This window comes from Eschrichtius robustus, chromosome 3 (assembly GCF_028021215.1).
Source record: "Eschrichtius robustus isolate mEscRob2 chromosome 3, mEscRob2.pri, whole genome shotgun sequence".
NCBI classification, from domain to species: Eukaryota; Metazoa; Chordata; class Mammalia; order Artiodactyla; family Eschrichtiidae; genus Eschrichtius; species Eschrichtius robustus.
This window is the reverse complement of record NC_090826.1, coordinates 100,436,921-100,458,271: the sequence shown is the minus strand read 5'-3', so window position 1 is coordinate 100,458,271 and position 21,351 is coordinate 100,436,921. Positions and strand designations below refer to the sequence as shown.

At 36.6% G+C, this 21,351-nt stretch overlaps 2 protein-coding genes across 2 annotated transcripts in view; both read left to right on the top strand.

Moving 5' to 3' along the window:
• RSBN1 (round spermatid basic protein 1) overlaps window positions 1-4,442 on the top strand; it is a 46,425-nt gene extending 41,983 nt beyond the window's left edge. The window contains exons 5-7 of the mRNA XM_068538135.1: window positions 369-536; window positions 1,828-1,936; window positions 2,582-4,442. Of these exons, the coding sequence (XP_068394236.1) occupies window positions 369-536; window positions 1,828-1,936; window positions 2,582-3,055 (751 nt within the window). The 3' untranslated portion in view covers window positions 3,056-4,442. The remainder of the gene's footprint in view (window positions 1-368; window positions 537-1,827; window positions 1,937-2,581) is intronic.
• Window positions 4,443-9,306: 4,864 nt separating this feature from the next.
• PHTF1 (putative homeodomain transcription factor 1) overlaps window positions 9,307-21,351 on the top strand; it is a 61,143-nt gene continuing 49,098 nt past the window's right edge. The window contains exons 1-3 of the mRNA XM_068540543.1: window positions 9,307-9,807; window positions 10,120-10,194; window positions 10,836-10,892. Of these exons, the coding sequence (XP_068396644.1) occupies window positions 10,150-10,194; window positions 10,836-10,892 (102 nt within the window). The 5' untranslated portion in view covers window positions 9,307-9,807; window positions 10,120-10,149. The remainder of the gene's footprint in view (window positions 9,808-10,119; window positions 10,195-10,835; window positions 10,893-21,351) is intronic.

Below are 21,351 nucleotides of genomic sequence, written 5' to 3'. Positions count from 1 at the left end.
GCTCAGGTTGCCATATTGAATTAAGTCTAGTAGAATGCTTAGAGACTTAAAAATGACTCAGGGTAAAGAGACATACAGCCTTGAACTCTGAGCTGTATTTTCTGTTGCTAGACAACTAAATTTTATATATTCAAACACTACAATTGTGCCAAATCAAAGATGCAGCTTCTATATTATTGTGACATACTGAGAGAAGAAGGTAATCACATTCAGCATTACACTATAGCGTGTTAAATGCTGATGATCGAAATCATTGAACCCTTTTCAGCCCTCATCTTATTTAAAATTTGGTGTTTTAGTAGACTTTTTGCCTTACTGCTGTTAATACTTTTTTTCCCCTCTTTGCTTCAAAACCAAATCAACTACAGATCAATGAATGAAATTAAAAATCTCCAGTACCTACCTCGGACCAGTGAACCCCGTGAAGTCCTCTTTGAAGATAGGACAAGAGCTCATGCTGATCATGTAGGTCAGGGGTTTGACTGGCAGAGTACGGCTGCTGTTGGGGTTTTGAAAGCTGTACAGTTTGGTGAATGGTAAGTTAATGGAACTCAACCGCAAGATTGGTTAATGTTGTCTTAAGAAAATGTGGACTCAATTTGAAAGGTTGGGGACAGTTTTTTAAAAATTATGGTAAAATGCACATAAACTAAAATTAAAATCTTAACAATTTTTTTTTTATTTTAAATCTTAACCATTTTTAAGTGTACAGTTCAGTAATGTTAAGTATATTCATGTTGTTGTGAAACAGATCTCTAGAACTTTCTCATCTTGCAAAACTGTAACTCTGTACCCATTAATCAATAACTCCCTTTTCTCCTCTCCCCCAGTTCCTGGTAAACATCATTCTACTTTCTGTTTCTATGAATTTGACTACTTTAAATACCTCATATAAGTGGAATCAAACAGTTGTTGTTTTTTTTGTGATTGACTTCTTTCAGTTAGTATGATATCCTCCAGGTTCATGCATATTGTACCATGTGTCATAATTTCCTTACTTTTTAAGGCTGAATAGTATTCCATTATATGTATATGCCACATTTTGTTTGTCCATTTATCTGTCAGTGGACACTTGGGTTGCTTCCACCTTTTGGCTGCTATGAACAAATATCTCTTCATGTCCATGCTTTCATTCTTTTGGATATATACCCAGAAGTGGAATTGCTAGATCATATGGCAATTTGTTTTTTAATTTTGGGAGGAACTGCTATACTGTTTTTCATAGAGGTTGCACCCTTTTACACTCAGTTGGGGCCCAGTTTAAACAAGGCTCAGAACATATTTAAAAACTGTACTTTACTTTGTTTTTTGTTTTTGTGCCTTCAGGGCCTTCAATATTGCTGTAGAGTTTGATCGGACGTTAGAGTTTGATTGAATTATAGTTCAATCACAGGTTAAGTATTTCAAGTTGAAGATCATTTAGCTTTTTTCCCCTCTCTACTTTGAAAGCTGGAAGGTGTGACAATTGTGTGGCTGAGATGTATTCTGTCCATTTCTTTCCATCCTGATAATGACATTATAGGGTGACATGGAGATGGTGGGGCAAAGTGGTTAGAGGATTCAAATGCATCTGGTTTAGAATAAAACTGTTTTTAGTCATTGATGTTTTAGTTTTATAACAACTAATTTTAATTTTGAAAAAAAATGCTTTATTGGTGTTTTACTTTTTTTTAAATTGACTAAAGAAACAAATGTATACTTCGTCCTTAGGAGTTATGCATCTATTTCTTTGCTAGTATAGCAGTTCCAGGAACGGGAAGATTGAAATTTGTCATCATTTTCCATTATGAGATGCTTGTTTCTAAAGCTTAATTTTGTTAATTTTAGGAGTGACCAACCTCGCATAACCAAAGATGTGATTTGTTTTCATGCTGAGGATTTTACTGATGTTGTACAGAGACTTCAGTTGGACCTTCATGAACCTCCAGTTTCCCAGGTAATAACTTCTGCTTTTTTATTACTCTTTGAATGAGATTTTGGAAATAAGTATCCGTACCTATTTAATTTTGCATTTTATCTTATAGTTGGATACATGGGATAGTGAATTTAATTTTATTACTATTAAAGGCTGTTTGTGGAGGGTGTTGAAAATCATTAAAACGGAGCTTCCCAAGTAGAATGCTTAAGATCCTTCAGTCTTTGGGATGCCAGGTGGGCCTGGGATGGTCAGAGGGCCCAGGATAACTCAGTTCTGGCCATGAGCAGTCTCAGCTGTTAACCCCATTGCCCTGCACACGTGTCCTCACCTGCAAAAGGTTGAAAGACACTGAAGGAGCAGACAAATGTTGCCCTTATGTGGGTCAAAGAATATTGATATTTAGTTGCATTTTGAAATACTTATTTAAATGATTCCCTAGGCCATCCTAATTTTAACCTGTACTTTGTTACTAGAAATGTAGTAAAATACGAGGAAAAATGTGTCTCAAGAATTGTAGGAAATTTTAGAAAGTTGTATATCATACAGTGTTGTTTAGCTTTAATTAGATCCTACTGTTTTCCTGTGCTAATTATAATATTTTATTTGACTACATCTTTACATATTTTACTTTAAAATCTCATGCAACGTTTTTCCTCTCTTCAGTGTGTGCAGTGGGTGGATGAAGCGAAACTAAACCAAATGAGGCGGGAAGGCATTCGTTATGCTAGAATTCAGCTGTGCGACAATGATATCTACTTCATCCCTAGAAATGTCATTCATCAGTTCAAAACAGTGTCAGCAGTGTGCAGCTTAGCCTGGCATATAAGGCTGAAACAGTACCACCCTGTTGTGGAAGCCTCTCAAAACACAGAAAGCAGTTCTAACGTGGACTGTGATTTAACTGGAAAGAGAGAATTAGAAGTTGACTCCCAGTGTGTGAGAATAAAAACTGAATCTGAGGAAACATGCACAGAGATGCAGCTTTTGACAACTGCTTCATCGTCCTTCCCACCTTCATCTGAACTTAATCTACAGCAAGATCAGATGACTCAGCCTATTCCAGTTTTAAAGGTGGAAAGTAGACTGGACTCTGACCAGCAACACGATCTACAGGAACATTCAAGCACTCCTGTGTGATGTGTACATACTCAAACACATTTTTTAACTTTTTTAAATTTTGATGTGAAGTTATAGTTTTATAACTGGCTTAAGTTAAGTTTTATTGGAGAAATCTTGCCTATAATTCTATAAAGAGAAATGACATTCCACAAATGTCAAGCATATCTTTTTTACACAGATTATGCAAAGTTAAGAGTTGTATCTTATCCCGTTAGTACAGTATGTAATAGTGGGTCTGCTGCTACTTTCTGTTTTAAGGTGTGAGGTAACAATTCAATCTCTTCTTCAAATCAAAATGAGAATTCTCTGGAATAACAGATTCTTATTTGGTAAATAATTCACTTCCTTTGATTTTATCTTGCCTTGTCTCTTGCCATATTTGCTGTTTTTATGATAGAAGATCAGATTTATGGTTTAGTACTTGTGCTTTTATGGCACAGATTCAATTTCTACAGTAAAAATGGCATAGGTCGCAGGCAAGAATTCCTGCATCTTGTACATGGGCAAGTCAGTTATTTAGTTCCAACCATAAAGAACAGATAGTTTCTAAGGAATTCAGTGGCTCTCTGATTTCTTAACTAAAGAGAAAGCACAGCACTTTCTGATCCAGACTGTCTTTTTTTTGTATCTGTTATTTAAAGCCCAGTGGATATTTCAATTAAAAATATCTAAAGATGAATAGTCCTTGGTCATTCATTCTCCATGGTTCATTAATCTCTTCTAGAATACATGGTAACTGTGGAAGATATTTTGGGTAAAATAGATGATGTTGACACGATACTCGGTTGTTCTGCTTCCTAGCATCCTCACATTCTGTGTGGATACTTTTGCTTCCTAAACTGATCACGAGTATCAGACTTAGAGAATGATACCTGTCTTTCAGATGAGGCTGCCATATTTTGTGCATGAAACTTAGGAAAAACTGTTTTTGTCACTTGGCATCAACCTCTTCATCATAAAGATCTGTTGAGATACTTCAGTTCACAGTTTCAACTGGTGAATACCTGGGTTTATTTATTATTACTCTGTGTTGCTACTGTCTAATAAAGAATATGGCACTAGACTTCATCCTAGAGTTTCAGGTAGCCTAATCCTTATTAGTGCCTGAGTATTTAACCATTTTTTTTCGAACAGGCACAGTTCATATAGCTAGTGTAGTCTTAACTTTCTATTATTTTAGAATGTTAATGGGATACACATTTCACTTTCTCTTAGTTAATAATACAATAGACCTTTTGTTTATTAAAGGAAGAGTACTCCCCACACCTAAGACCAGATTCTTGTATCTACCTGGTTATAGTGCAATTTGGAGATTTTTTTTTCCTGGAGGTTGAGATTTGGAATATTTACATTAACATAGGCAAAAAAAGATGCTGCTTTATTATGTCTGTCACCATGAAAACTTAGCTGCATCTTTTGAAATATCAAATATGAATTTTCTCTAAAATATTCTGAAATAGGTTAAATCTTATATAAATATTACTTTGTGCAATATTGTTGTGTAGTTAAATGCATATTAGCAAAGTATAGAGGTCACTGTGTAAACCGATAGAAAAGTAACCATCAGCAAATACTGCAGTGATTAGTTAGAATCTGTATTATTCCTTATATATATGTATATGTATGTATTCTCTGTTAAAAAGGATGAAGACAAATAGAGAAACATTTCAATGTAAACCATTTATGAATTGGAAGTGATGTTGGTTTTAGTTATCTTTGTAAATAAGGTAATTAGAATGGTATGAACAGTAATGTGATTATTGCAGGGGTGTTTTAAAATCTTGGGTATAAATTTTAGGGTAAATTCTGGTTTATCAAGGCTAGTTTTTAAGGGACCTGCCTTTGAGGGTGTTTTTTGTTATTTTGTTATTTTAGGGGGAAGGGGTTAATCACAAAGTATGTGGGTTTGGGTTATTTCTTATTTTTGTTTTTCTGTCCAGAAGAATTTCATAGAGCTTTACCAGGCTGTGCAAAGGAAAATTCTTCTCAGGCAACACGTGCTTTTTAAAATAATCATGAAGAACAAGGTTGTTAAAGCAAAAACTTTTAATTTTTTTTCTTGTCTTCCAAGATCCGATTTCCCCATCTCCCACTTGCCATCCAGCAGCAGATGCCATCTGTCATCTAAGCTGGTCATTGCTAATAAACAAGGAGACTGTCTCCTGACAGCCATCACTGTGTATAATCACTCAGGAACCAGCGGATCTGCAAAGACCTACAATCAAAAGCAAATCCCCATTTTCTTTTTATAAAACATTCTACCCTCAACTCCAATATAACATATTAAAAGAGTATAAAAATGTTTAAAATCATGTACTAATAAATTCATTGTATGTTAGAATTGCAGTAGAACCGAGAGAGAAACATTTAGCTAGTAATGTATCTGGGAACTGAATGTCTTATGTGAGTATTAGATTTTAATAGCATGCTTTAAAGACTGATGAATATAAAAGCGCAAGTTTTGAGTTTCTTACTTCCTTAAAGCTGTATCCTAGTTTAGTGATACAAATGATAGCAACTTTTCTAAAATCATTAAATTATTTGGTTTGGTGGAGTGAGGCATGGAACAATCTGGCGTCTTCTGACTTGTAAAGTAGTGATGGCAGTGAAGTTGTAACTGCAATGTAAGCTGATCTTCCTTTTTTGGTATGTTACCTGTTGTGCCAGCTCTTTGAGATTACTTGCAGAATGTGGCTATAAGTTTTAGTATTTTGTGGAGCAGAGGGATATTTTTTAAATGTGCTTATGGAAAGGACCCAGTAAATGAGTAAACTTAGTAACTAGAATGATTTTATGGTATTCACTAATCAGGAGAAAAGTCTTCCCCCTGCCCCAGAAGTCATTCTATAATTACCAAGATACACTAGGAGTAGGATTATGATTCAAAGAAGTATCCCAAATTCATAAAGCAATAATAATAAAAACGACATATTTCTTTCCCTTCCAAAGTTTTTAACTCTTTAAAAATGAATTCCTAGGCTTAATTGTACTTTTAATTTGCTAATTTAGTACTTAGAATTTGTTTCACTGGTACTTTATTATTTTGAATTTAAAGACTTTTGAAAGGTGCCCTTTCCCCTTAGAGATAGTTGGAATAACAGTAGACATATTAAAAGCTCTTGTAGGGGGAAAAAGGGGCTTATATAAATTTATTTACTAAACCTTAGGAAAAGATGTCTTGCATCAGTCTTAATAGGCATAAAGTTCATGCTTAATGACTGGAGAAACTTTTGCTTATTGCCTTTCCCTCTATAAATATTGTCTAGAATGAAAGCTAATTTAGGAACAAGATACCAAAATTCAAAAAACCCCTTAGTGCATGTATTCTTGATTATTATTATTCATTATTAGATCATTTATTTTCATCTATATTTGCCATTAAAATTTTATTTGCATTTATATCTTTAGAATAATTGAGTTTGTGTCTTTCTGATAAATCTGTTTTATCATTGCTACAAGTTTTTAAAAAAAACCTTTCACTAGTACATGCCAGAGGTTCATATTTCTGCTAAGTATTATTTTTTAAAAAACAGGTTGTAGCTGTATTTATTGGTCATGCAGTAAGTAGAGGAAATGTACAAGACAGATGTTTTTCTTTAGCACATAAGGGACCTATCCTCATCCTGAAAGTTTGTTGCTTTAAAAGCAAGTATCTCTCCGTAAATATTATGGCCTTCCATTTTCTTCATACATCTTTTAGGATTCACTTGTGCATGTAGTTGAGACCACTGTCTCTTAATATAGCACTTTTCTATTCTCTCTAAAGAAATACTTATGTACTACTATCACATGTTGTAAATTTTCATGTAATAGTGTTTTCTGTGACTAAACTCCATTTTGATTGGCAGCTAAGACTTTTTTTCCTGTGGCTTTAATTTATCTAAGAGGTCTTTGCATATAGATGAAATGTATAATTTGCCTGGCGGACTATTTGCGTTTTGTGGCCTTAGTTTGTTTATTGACATTAATGAGTGTTTTAAAAAGGTTTTTAATGAATAGTCTTAAATCTAAATTTGTGTGAATAATAATCCTTTTAACACAGTGCTTTTTTGTAGCTGTCTAAGTGTGTTAAATTGTTAAGCTATTTCTTTGTAAAATAGGACAATGGAATGCATAGATTTTTTTTTCCTGTAAAGTATTTTTTTAATAAACAAAGTCTGATTTGTCCTTTACTGATGTTTCATGACGAAATGAATAGCACATGTGAATTCTGGCTACCTGGAACCTGTTTTTAAAGTATTTGTCCCTCCCTTCTCTGTCCCCTATTATTTTGTACTATTAGAGATTACAAAATTAGAAAATCTTGACTTTCCTAAAGAAAGTTCATAGATACTGGGGGAAAATTTCATCCATATTGAGAGGCAGTTAGTTTGGGGGAAGAAGAAAAACTATGCTTGGTATTTGTGGCAGTTAACGCCTCTTGCTGCATAAGTTGATTTATCCCTATGAGAATAATCTTAAATTTTTGTTCTGGGGATGTCGATATTTTTGAAAGTACATGCGTGCAGTGTTAGTTAATGAAGGGGGTTTATAGACGTTTCAGATGTCATTGATGTATTAAGTGACATGACTCACTGGGTTTTTTCCTCATCAGTTTTTATTTGTGTGTGAACTTCTCTTTAATTGAGGTACCTGTCCTAAGCACTGATAGCTCTTGTTTATGATTAGGAGAGGAAGAGGGAGGGAACGAATGTTTTTTGAGTAACTGTTGAGGGCCGGGCACTTTTTATGAGGGTAGCTCATTTAATCCTCACAGCCTTGAGTAGGAAGGTAACAATACAATCTCCATAATAACAGGTGAGAAAACAGGTTTGTTAGGTTAAATAAATTACCCGAAATCACATAGTTTGTTAGTGGGAGCAGGGATTTGAATGCAGTTCTGGGTTCAAAGCCCACGCTTTGCTCAGTGAGAGCTTTACCTGATTTCAGTTCTTCTAGGAACTCCCCCCAAAGCCTCTTTGTGTGCTAAGCAATGAAGTAAAATGTTTAATTAGTGTTATTTACGTCTTAAAGCAAATATTTAGATATACAAAAAATGACTTTTTCATTTTTCCAGTGTTGTTTGTGTGTGTGTGTGTGTGTGTGTGTGTGTGTGTGTGTTTTAAAGTCAGCCATTTGTCTTGAAACCAAACAGAATTGTCATGTTCAGCTCTAAGGATGGGAAAAGCTGTCAAGAAGCAAAAGCAGAAAGGAAACTACTGCCAATGTGTGGAATATAAAAATCAAGCCTGGGTGAAATAATTTTACATTAGTTCTATGGGAGTTACTTTTATCTTAGTCGATTTTCCTCATCGGTAAAACGGGGATAATAACTTCCACCTTATGTCGATTTGATAATCAAAAATAATGATGTAAAACATTTAGAACTGCACTTAGGCTTTCTGCAGTGGTCTAATCGTTATCTCATTAGCTTTAACTGACTCAAATGCTACAATGCTGGGCAAGCAAGGACAATGCTTCAAGTGAGGTGAGAATGGCCGTTAGGGGTCAGTGTTCCGTTAATGGCCAAAAAAGTATAGAGGAGGAAAGAGGCTTAAAACCTTCTTAATGTATCTTTAAATATTCATTTGAGGTCGCAACCGTTCCTTTCTCCTGACCTCTATCAGCCTGCTTGAATTTTTAACCCAGAAACAATTCTTCCCGCCGCTACCTTCCCCTACCCTAATTTGGGAACTGCCAAATGACAGTTGGCAGTCCTGGAACTGCCCCCCAAGCCTTGGCCCTCTTCTTCCTTTACCCTTGAGCACCCAGAAAGCTTAAGTCCCAGAGCTGCTGAGGGACGGGAGAGGAAAGGAATTAATAAGCCGCAGCCTGCCAGGACTTTCGTCCCAGGACAGCATAAATTCATGAAAACATTCGTTCATTCAGCAAAGGTTGAGAACCTGTGTGCCAGGCTCCTGCCAGGCCCTAGTCTCTGACCTCATGGAGCCCCCAGCCCATTGAGGAAGACCGATAGGATATAATGAAGCACAAAGAAACAGAAAACACAAGGAAAGATAAGCGTTGCAAAGAAATGAACGGGGAACTATTGGAATATCTGGACCGACCTCCTTTAGATGAAGGGCTGGGAAAGTCATTTGTGAGAAAGTGACCTGAAAGGTGAGCTGGGGGAGCTGCTCCTGGCCTTGATCTCCGTGTAGCCCCCCAGCCCCTCCGTCCCGAAGCCTGGCGGAGGCTCGGCGGGAAGGCCCCGGGCCGGGGGCGGAGCCAACTTCACAGCGAAACACGGAAAGCGGAAGCCGCGGCCCCGCTGCACCGTGGTCTGCGGAGCTGCTGTTGCCTAGCTCTCGGCCGGCTGAGTCACGGCCCTTCCAGGCCCGGCCTAGCGAGGACGCGCGCCCGCCGCCCCGAAGCAGCTGCCACCCGGGCCTTGGGACCTCTGCACTTGACTTTTTCCAGCGGGCACAAAGCCTTTTGCCGTTGCCGTAGCGACTGGCAGCCTAGCTAAGACCGCCTTCGCTTTCTATCCCCCTCCTTTCCTAGCTCATTCTTTGCTTATTTTAGGGTCTGTCCAATGACCCTATAGGTCGGGCTTGGAGGGCGCCGGCTCTCTGGCAACAGACTGCCCTCCTCTGGGCGCTGGGCGGCCGGCTGCCTCCGAGGCTGGGGCGGCCTCCGCAGTCTCCATGGTAACGGCCCAGACGGCGTCTCCGCCTCGGGGGGAAGATGAGGCCTGCCTGGCCCGCCGCCTCGCCCCCGGCCTCATGGCCGGGCCGGGGCCACTGAGGAGGAAGGTCCCGGCCGCCGGACTGCGGGGCAGCGGGCACCAGGTGAGAGCAGGACCCTGGGGAGCGGAGGAGGTGGGGTGCAGGTCAACTCCAGCGACCTCCCCTCCTCTCCCTCTTCCCTGCATCCCTGAACACACTCGCACAAAATATCGCAGAGAGGCTTCTCTGGTCGCCACTGCGCCAGAGGTTTTTTTGGTATGCATTTGTTTTTGTTTTTTTCCTGGCAAACAGCCGGGGAACGAGACGGTCAGCAGCGCATGGAGAGGCTGAGAGAAGCGTTTTTTGAGTTCTACCCAAACTGGGAGAGTACCTTTCAGCAACTGGACTCACCGACTGGTTTTCCTTCATTTTCAGTGAAATCCCATTCTCCGGCTGGAGACACAGATGGCCTCAAATAAGAGAGATGCTATATCGTGGTACCAAAAGAAGGTAATATCAATGTATTTTTATTTGTAAAGCATGCTTCCTGCAAGAAGGTCCCACAAAGAATACCTATCATGTTAGTTTTCCCTGAGCTTGGTAGTGCAGGTATTCTTACATGATATCTCTCAACATAAATGGAAAAACTGATGGACAAGGTCATTAGGTCTTTTGAAGTCAGTTCCAGGTCGCCGAATAAGAATTTCAACCTCCCATCTCCAGGCTGCATTCACAGTGTCACAGCAATGCTTTGAGAGTTTGCTTCTGATCAAACTGCTGTTTTTTCAGGCATAAAACTTTTTATCTGCACAGCTCAGATTGGTACTGTCAACAATCTTAATGAGCTGTCCATTACCTTTTATTTCTCTCTAGTTTCCTACTGATGTTTTTCTTAAGTGGAAGTATCTTTTAAGGTGATATTTAATTTGAAATATTTTGGACATTGCTTTTCAACTTACTTTTAGATCCAGCTAACTTGAGAATTTTGAAGGAAATAGTCCTAGGAAATAATAATTTATTCTAGCCTCAGAGAAGCACAGACATTTCCCAGATATCATATGGATACTTAGTAGTTTCATGACTTTTGTGAGACTTGACCCAAATAAAAGGATTTCCTTTGCATCACTTAAATAGCCTGCTTCCTATTTCAGATTGGAGCATATGATCAGCAGATATGGGAAAAGTCAATCGAACAGACTCAGATTAAGGTAAATTGATTTCTTTGATTTTTTCGCTTTGTTTTACTGCTTTAATGTGAAGAGTGGATTGTATTTACTTTTTAAAAATTCTGCACTTATCCACCAAGTATGGCGTTCTTTGTTCTTTGAAGTTTATAAGGAAAACAACACTGCAAATGGGATGATAAATGACAATTGACATTTGGCCTCCGTATCAGGGAAATAGAAAGGGGTGGTTGGTCTACGATGAATTTGAAAGCAACTGTCCCATATAAATGGGGCTATGGCTTTTTAACTCTGGCGGTAGTTAGAGTTAGTTGTGGTAACGCAGGCCGAGTATTGCCACAGCTTCAGGGTTTTCAAGAGAAGCTGTGAATATGCATTTTTGTGTGAAATATCCAGGTTTTTTAGAGCATCTCCTCCTCCTCCTCCTTCCCCCCTCTACTTCCTATTCTCCCCCTCCCTCTCCTCCCCCCCTCCTCCCCTACCTCCTCTTCCTCTTTTTCTTCCCTGAAAGTCAAATAAAACCCATTTGTTTCCTGAATCTCTTTTTCAATTACTGGTTTAGAGTATGGGCCTAAGTATTTCAGGTTCTTAAACTTTTTTCTACACTGCTTTTGGAACTGAGCAGATTCTTGGAGTTATTTCATGCTAGCCAAGCAACCAAAAAAGGATGTGTAATTCAGAATGCCAGTTTATTAATTTATAATAGGGGAGGGGAGGGTTAAATAATCTAATGTTCCAAAATCAGGGTTGTGGGATCAACATGTTTGGGGGGATGTGCAAATTAGTCATGGAAAGGTTGCTTGGTAGCCAAATGTAATTGCCTAGTCTTGAGAGACGGGGAAAAACCTAAAGACCATCCTGCCCTTACAGAATGTCTCTCTATTGACATTAATACTTAGATCTACAGATTCCAGGGTCTTACCTCCTTGGAAAGTACTGAATAATGGCTGGCAGATTTTTGTTTTTGGACCTTTCTTTTTTAAAGATTTTTCCATAGACCCTCTATTAACATTTAAAAAAAAAAGGTATATATGGGTGTAATACAACTTAATAGTTCTATTTATCTCCAAGTCAGATTGATTGGACTGGGATGTTTAAATCTTGGGTGAAATACTTTTAGGGCACATTCTTTTTGTAAGCCACTCAACTAGAAAGTTGTTTGAACTGCATGGTACTTGGCTAACTTTTCATAATTTTGAGCAGTCCTTGATGTTTTATATTAATAGGAGATGGGATTAGGATGAATAAATCCCCCAGTTTTATTTTGTAACTCTCTAAATCCTGTCCTGTTATTCTTTTGTGAGCTCTGAAAAGTATGGGTAGTAAGTCTGGTATAATGGAAAGAGCACAGAACTGGGAGTTGGATCTCCTTTTGTGACCTCTGTCTAGCCTTGTGATCTTGAACAAGCACTGTAGTTTGTCTGGGTTTTGGTTTATTTATCCTTAAAAGGATTTTACTTCCTGCTATAGAATTTCATTACCTACCTCCTTCCCCTACCCAATTTAAATATTTCCTCAACTCTTATTTCCATGACATTTTATACATACCTTCCTTTTGGTACACCATATCCTGTGTTATTTGTTAACCTGTGTGTTTTCATGGACCTCAAGGGCAGGCATTGCATTTGTATCCCACTCTTAGAACATTCTGAGTCATACTAGGAACTCAGTGTTTCTGTATTTGATTAAACTCCACCTATTATGTATATTTTTATTCATTGTTTTCTCAAAAGGTAATCTATCTAATACCTCCTTAATGTATACTTTTTAATTTAGGAGTGGAAAGAATAAAATTAAAGGGAACTCTAAAAATTTGCTGAGTGAATGTACCAAGGCCTCCCAGGTGCGAAGAATACAGTCAACAAGACACACATGGTTCTTGCCTTCATGAATTTTATAGTCTAATGGTAGTGGGAGAAAAGCCAAGTTATCTTTTTAAGTATGTTTAAGTCTTAGATGGAAGCTGACCAAAGTATAAGGCACAAAGAAGTATTTAATGCAATTTAAAACAGATTACACAAATATAAATTTTTTTGAAAACAAATTAAAAAAGAAAAAAAGGAAAGAAAATTAAAAAAACAAAAAAGAATAACAATATTAACATCAGATCACAATACAATAAAATTAGAAATTACATAATAAAAATATAATTCAAAATTATAAAAAACATAAATTAAAAAAATCTTAACTTGGATCATGAAAAGTGGTAGGAACTGTTCTACAGACATTTACTGAGCTACTATGTTTAAGGCATTTTGCTCGGTGCTGAGCACAGAAGTACAACGCTTGTATAAGGGAAGAATAAGTAGCCCAATCTGGTTGGGGTATAAGGTAAACAGATGAGATGATAGGTCATAAATCAGTTTAGAGCTGAGTTGACTGCTTTACTAAGAACTTTAGATACTGTACTATATAAAATGAAAAAATTTGTATGGTTTTTAAGTAGAGGGGACACATCATATCTGTATTTTTGAAGGATAGAAATAAAAACGTAGATATAACAAAATTTGTAGAATGCTTTCAAAGTAATACTTGATGAAATTATATCACTCTAAATGTCTGTATTAACAAAAAATGTCTAGATTGACTAGGAAGAAAGAGTTACAATGATTCAAGTTAACATATGAAGAACCTGAGAAATAAAACAATAATAAGTCAAAGTAAAGAAGGGGAAGAAATATCAAAAATAAAACTAAAACAGAGACTTCCCTGGTGGTGCAGTGGTTAACAATCCGCCTGCCCATGTGGGGGACACGGGTTCAATCCCTGGTTGGGGAAGATCCCACATGCCGCGGAACAATGAAGCCCGTGCACCACAACTACTGAGCCTGCACTCTAGAGCCGTGCACCACAACTACTGAGCCCACGCACTGCAATGACTGAAGCCCGTGTGCTCTAGGGCCTGTGCTCCACAACAAGAGAAGCCACCGCAATGAGAAACCTGCACACTGCAAGGAAAAGTAGCCACTGCTCGCTGCGACTAGAGAAAGCCTGCACACAGCAACGAAGACCCAACACGACCAAAAAAAACCCAAAAAAACAAAAAAAACCTAAAACAGTGTTCATGTATTCTTCATTTAACAAATATTTGTTGAGCACCTACCTACCATGTGTCAGGCAGTAGGATGGGCACTATATCTATATAATGATGAGCAGAAACACTCAACATTTTTTGGAGCTTATGGTAAAGTGAGAGACAAACAATAATAAAATTAATCCTACTAATGAATAAAAATTACTTTGTGATAAATGCTAAGAAGGAGAGCTACTATTTACAAGCTATTATAACAGGGAAATGGACCTAGTCAATGAGGTCAGAGAAGCCTTCCCTGAAGAATTGATGCTTCAAGTGAGATCTGAAGGATGAATAGCAGTTACTTAGGTCAAGAACAAATATACTAATCCGACACAAACTCTTTCAGAAAGCAGAGGAGGAAGTATGCTTCCCAACTCATTTTTTGAGACCAGTATTACCCTGATTCCAAAGCCAGACAAAGACAGCACAAGAAAATTTGTCATAACTATACTACAAAGCTACAGTAATCCAAACAGTATGGTATTGGCACAAAAACAGACACATAGATCAGTGGAACAGAATAGACCACCCAGAAATGGGCAGTGTATTATATGGGCAATTAATCTACAACAAAGGAGGCAAGAATATACAATGGGGAAAGGACAGCCTCTTCAGAAATGCTGTTGGGAAAGCTGGAAAACTACATGCGAAAAAATCAAACTGGACTACTCTCACGTGATGCACAAAAATAAATTTAAAATAGATTAAAGATTTTAAATGTAAGACCTGAAGCTGTAAAACTTCTGGAAGAAAACATAGGTTGTACACTCTTTGACATTGGTCATAGTAATATTTTTGGATATGTCTCTTCAGTCAAGGGAAACAAAAGCAAAAATAAACAAATAGGACTACATCAAACTAAAAGACTTTTGCACAGTGAAGGAAACTATCAATAAAATGAAAAGACTACCTACTGAATGGGAGAAGATATTTGCAAATGGAATATCCAATAAGGGGTTAATATTCAAAATATACAAAAAATTCATACAACTAAACATCAAAAAACCCAAACAACCCAATTAAAAAATGGGCAGAGGATCTGAATAGACATTTTTCCAAAGAAGATATACAGATGGCCAACGGGCACATGAAAAGATGCTCAACATACTAATCATCAGGGAAATGCAAATCCAAACCACAATGAAATATCACCTCACACCTGGCAGAACAAATTACAAGCGTTGGTGAGAATGTGGAGAAAAGGGAACCCTTTTGCACTATTGGTGGGAATGTAAATTGGTGCAGCCATTATGGAAAACAGTATGAAGATTCCTCAAAAAATTAAAAATAGAACTACCATATGACCCAGCAATTCTACTGCTGGGTATTTATCTGAAGAAAACAAAAGCACTAATTAGAAAAGATATATGCACCCCTATGTTCATTGCAGCATTATTTACAATAGGCAAGATATGGAAGTAACCTAAGTGCCCATCAGCAAATGAATGGATAAAGAGGATGTGGTATCTATATACAATGGAATATTGCTCAGCCATAAAAGCATGAAATCTTGTTGTTTGCAGCAACATGGATGGCCTTAGAGGATATTATTCTAAGTGAAATAAGTCAGACAGAGAAAGACAAATACTGTATGATTTCACTTATTTGTGGAATCTAAAAAAATAAATGAACAAACATAACTAAACAGAAAAAGAGTTACAGATAGAACAAACAGGTGGTTGCCAGAGAGGAGTGGTGAGGGGAAGAAATAGGTGAGGGAGGTTAAGAGGTACAAACTTCCAGTTGCAGAATAAATGAGTCACCGGTATGAAATGTACAGTGTGGGGAGTATGTTCAGTAATTATGTAATATCTTTGCATGGACAGATTATATCTAGACTTATATTGGTGGTCATTTTGAAATCTATAGAAATATGGAATCACTATGTTGTGATTAGTGTTAGTCCACAGGAACTAACAGACTATTTTAGATCAATTGAATTTCAAAAACAAACTCATAGAAAAAGAGATCAGATTTATGGTTACCGGCGGTGGGGTGGGGGGTGGTTGGAGGAGGGGGAATTGGATGTAGGCAGTCAGAAGGTACAAACTTCCAATTATAAGATAAATGAGTACTAGGACTGTAATGTACAACATGAATATAAATAAAGCTGCTGCATGTTATATATGAAAGTTGTTGAGAGTAAATCCTAAGAGTTCTTATCACAAGGAAAAAAAATTTTTTTTCTATTTCTTTAATTTTGTATCTATGAGATGGTGGTTGTTCACTAAACTTATTGTGATAATCATTTCATAATGTATGTAAGTCAAATCATTATGCCGTATACCTTAAACTTATACAGTGCTATATGTCAATTATAACTCAATAAAACTGGAAGAAAAAAATCCTACCTGAGGCATAATATGGAGCTTTTAATAAACTGTCATACTGATTTATTAAAAAAAAAGAGAAAAAGTGTCCTAAACATAAGTGTAAAAATCTTTAATAAGATATTAGCAAACCAAGTTCAACAACATGTAAAATGGATTATCTACCATGACCAAGTGGGATATCCGAGAAATATGTTGTTGTTTTAACATCTGAAGATAAATTAATGTAATATATCATATTAATAAGGGACAAAATGCATGGTCTTTTCAGTAGAGACAGGAAAAGCATTTGACAAAATTCAATGCCCATTACTGATAAACTAGTAATTTCTTCAATCTGTCAAAGGATGTCTATTAAAAAACCTGTCATTGGGATTGACATATATACACTAATATGTATAAAACAGATAACTAACAAGAACCTGCTGTATAGCAAAAAATAATAATAATAATAAAAAATTATCATGTATTTTAAAAAAAAAACAAAAAACCTACAACTAACACTGTAGTTAGGGATTAAAGACTGAGTGCTTTGTCCCTCAAATCAGGAACAAAGCAAGGATGTCTGCTCTCACCACGTCTATTTAACGTTGTACTAGGGATTCTAGCCAGTGTGGTAAGGCAAGGAAAAAGAAATAAAAGGCATTGAGAAAAGAAAATGAAAATTGCTTTTATTCATGGTGACATGATCCCATATTTAGAAATTCCTAAGGCATTACTAACAATAAATGAGTTTAGCAAGGCCTCTAGATTTAAGATCAATATACAAACATTATTTGTATTTCTATATACCAGCCATGAGTATTCCAAAAATGAAATTAAGAAAACAATTCATTCACAGTACATCAAAAAGAGTAAAATACTTAGGAATAAGTTTAACAGAGTATGTATAAGACCTATATACTGGAAACTATGAACATTGCTAAGAGAAATTAAAGATCTGAAGAAATGGAGTAGCATTTCACGTTTGTGATCTGAAAGACTTAACATTGTTAAGATGGCAGTTCTCTCCAAATGTATCTATAGATTCACTATAGTCCCTTTAAAGTTCCAGCAGACTCTTTTTTTTGGTAGAAATTGATAAGCTAATTCTAAAGTTGATAAGGAATGTAAAGGACCTAGAATATTCAAAATAAGTTTAAAAAGAATAGAGTTGGAGGACTTACTGGATCTCACAATTTACTGTAAAGCTGTAAGTAATTCAGATAGTGTAGTATTGGCATGAGTAATAGATCAATGGAACAGAATATAAGATCTAGAAATAAATCCCTACAGTTTTGATAAATTGATTTTGACAAAGATGCCAAAATAATTCAATGAAGAAATGATAGTCTTGTCAACAAATGGTGCTGGAACAATTGGATATCTACATGTATAAAAATGAACTTTGATTCTTACCTCACACTGTACACAAAAATTACTTAAAAAGGATCATGGACTTAAGTGTAAGAACTAAAAGTCTAAGGTTTTCTAGAAGAAAACATAGAAGATCTTTGTTAGCCAGGACATGGAGGAACCAGAACTCTCATACACTGCTGGTGGGAATGGAAAGTAGAAAAATTTAAATATATATACTTCTCATATGACCCAGCATTTCCACCCCTAGTTATCTACCTAAGAGAAATAAAAACATATGGGCACATGCAAATATTCATAGCAATACTATTCATAATTGCCAAAAACTAGAAAAAACATCCAAATGTCTATCAACTAGTGAGTAGATAAACAAATGTGTTATATCCATACAATGGAACATGACTCAGCAATAAAAACTATTAATACATGCTACAACATGGATGAACCTCAAAAATGTTATGCTAAGTGAAAGGGACCAGACACAAAAGACTATATTCTGTGATCCAGTTTATATGAAATTTCTAGAAAAGGCAGGTTTATAGAAATAGAAAGCAGATCAGTGTTTGCCTATGGCTGGGGGATAGGAACAGAGACTTACTGCCATTCTTGTTTTTCAGGTGATGGAAATGTTCTAAAATTTGAATGTGATGATGGTTGTACAACTCTATAAATTTACCAGAAATCCACCAAATTAACTACTAAAACTACACTAAAAATAAGTGTGTTTTACAGAGTATTAATTATACCTCAATATAGCTGTTTTCTTAAATCACATCAATAGAAAAAAATAGGAGAAATCATAATGTAGTATACAACAAATTCATATATATTCCCAATGAAAATTGTCTTCTAAAATTTCTTAATTGAGAAAATATATTAAATCTAAGGTCTAACATTATTTTCAGTAATGAAGCTCAACTTAGTCCCCCCCCCACAAAAGAATAAAACAAGAATGGCTCCTATTACTATTATTTAACATGCTGTTTGAGATATATTTGCTAAGATGAGCAAAACATTCTAATTAATATTATCTTTGCTTTTAAAATATTTGTTCTTTTATTTTTCTAATATTAGAATAACAAAAATCAGTGTTTGAAAATGATATGATTTTACACCTAGGAAATTTTAAATGTCTAATCATAAACACAGAGGTAATTTCAGCTGTATTTGTAACCTTTTATTTCTTGAGCTGGATAGTGGGCACATGACAGATGAGACACCTCATTAAAGATGACAGTTGGAATATGTGCATTAATCTCCATCTGGTTTCTTCTGAAAATTCTCTAAAATTATAATAAATAAGAAAAAAAAATCAACCTACAATAGGAGTGAAAGAATGGGAGAGAAGACTACTGTAAAAGAGAGCTGTTAACACAATTTTGAAAGTTGGAAAATGGATGTAAAGAAAGTAAAAATGTAAGTGTCTATAGTAGGGGATGCCAATGGGAAACAAGTGAACTCCCTGTTTTAAAACACCTGTATTTAGTGGTTACCAGTGGGGAGAGGGAAGTGGGGAGGGACATTATAGTGGTAGGGAATTAAGAGGTGCAAACTATTATCTATAAAATAAGCTACAAGGATATATTGTACAACACAAGGAATATAGCCAATATTTTATAAATCACTATAAATGGAGTATAACCTTTAAAAATTGTGAATCACTATATTGTACACCTGTAGCTTATATAATATTGTACATCAACTATTCTTAAATTTAAAAAAAATTAAAGGAAAAAGACCCCTGTATTTAATTTCTGAAAGACTCAGGAATTAGATGCATCAGGTATAGTTGCAGGTATGAGGTAGAACTGGAAATAGGATTGTTTGAGCATATGTATGAGGGGCAATAGACCTACCCCCAGATCCTCCAGCTTATTCTACACAGCCTCATAGTTACCTTATCTTCCTCTGACAGAAGATTGAAGTTTGCTCTCTGGAGAGGCTGAAACAGAGAAGTTCTGGATTCTAGAATACCATACACAAATGAGAATGGGATGAGATACTGTACTCATAAAGGAGATTAAGTAAAAGTCTGGTGGCCAGGCTTATAAGCTCTAAACAGAAGACTGGAATTTCTTTTTGCACAAGCTGACTGAAAAGACCTAAGGATACTGGAAGTGAAATGGCTGGCTACTCTCTACAATGCAGCCACTGTTCAGCAAGCTTCCCCTGCTGCACACTGAATGGGCATTCAGCATGTTAGTGCCTCACTCTTAAGTGTAAATAGATAATTGAAGATGCTCAAATATTTGAGACCTAAAGAAAAAGAAGGAAAGAGATTTTAAAAAATGATACAGGAATTATAAGAATACTATTTTTAAAGATATAATTAATATATTTAAAGAACTGCATACTATTTTTAAAAAAGTCTATAGATGAAAAAGTAAGAGAACCAGAAAATAAAAATAACCAAAGTAAATTCAGTAGAGAAGTTGGAAGATAAAGTCGAGGCCATTTCCCAGAAAAATAGTATGAAAGAGCAAGGAAAAAGAAAATAGAAAAGCGAGTGCAGTTCATGCAGGAAGCCTAAAATCCAACTAATTCCAGGAAACAGAAATACGTGGAGGAGAAGAAATTATCAAATAAATAATATTTTAAAATTTCCCAGAGCTGAAATACACATATTTACAGATCAAAAGGATCTTTTGAGTGATCAGCATTATTATGAAATTTCAGAACTAAATTTTAGAAAGATTCAGTTCAATCTGCCTCTTGTGTTTCTCCTGTGAGTCTCCTTTATTCACACAAAACACCACTTCTGGTCACTAAATGTGTGGAGGTTTTTCCCTACACCAGGCAATTCTCTGTGACACCAGCTGGGTATCCTACAATTCAACTCATTTCTGACACTGTGTACCTGGAGGTAGTGTCAGCTCACACAGGTTAAGGGCTTGGTCCCACAAGACTGCTCCTACCCCACTTTGGATGCCAACTGCAAGAAGTAGGTCCTAGGTTACCCCCAACTTCTGTCCAATTTGGCTACAAGTCAGAAGTTCCCACAACCTTCTCCTCAGGTTTGATTAATTTCCTAGGGTGGTTCACAGAACTCAGGGAAACACTTCCTTAAACATTTACCAGTTTATTAAGGAATATGATAAAGGATACAGATGAATAGCCAGATGAAGAGATACATAAGGTGGGGTCTGGAAGGGTCCAGAGCACAGGAGCTTCTGTCCCTGTGGAGTTTGGGGTATGTCACCCTACTGGAGTGGATGTGTTCACCAACCTGGAAACTCTCTGAACTTCATGGAGGCTTCATCTAGTAGGCATGATCAATCATTAACTCTGTTTTCAGCCCTTCTCCCTTTGCAAGGGAATGGGGGAGAGGGAGGGCCTGAAAATTCCAAGCTTCTAATCATAGTTTGTTCCTTCTGGTGACCAGCCCTCATCCAGGAGCCATCCAGGAGCCCACCTAGAGTTGCCTCATTAGAACAAAAGGCACTCTTGTCACCCAGGAAATTACAAGGGTTTCAGGAGCCCTGTGTCAGGAACTGGGGACAGAGACCAAAATAAATTTCTTTTTACAAATCACAACATCACAAGAAATTAGAAATTAGAGCCTGGGTTAAGCAGGGAATAGAGAGAAGGATCAAAACAGATCTTATACAAGATTGGGAGTCAGAATGACATTGGGCCTATCAGCAGCAACTTCTGGCTCATCTGGAAGTTAGAAGATGATGGAAACTTCAAAGTTCTCAGAGAAAATGGCTTTCAATCTACA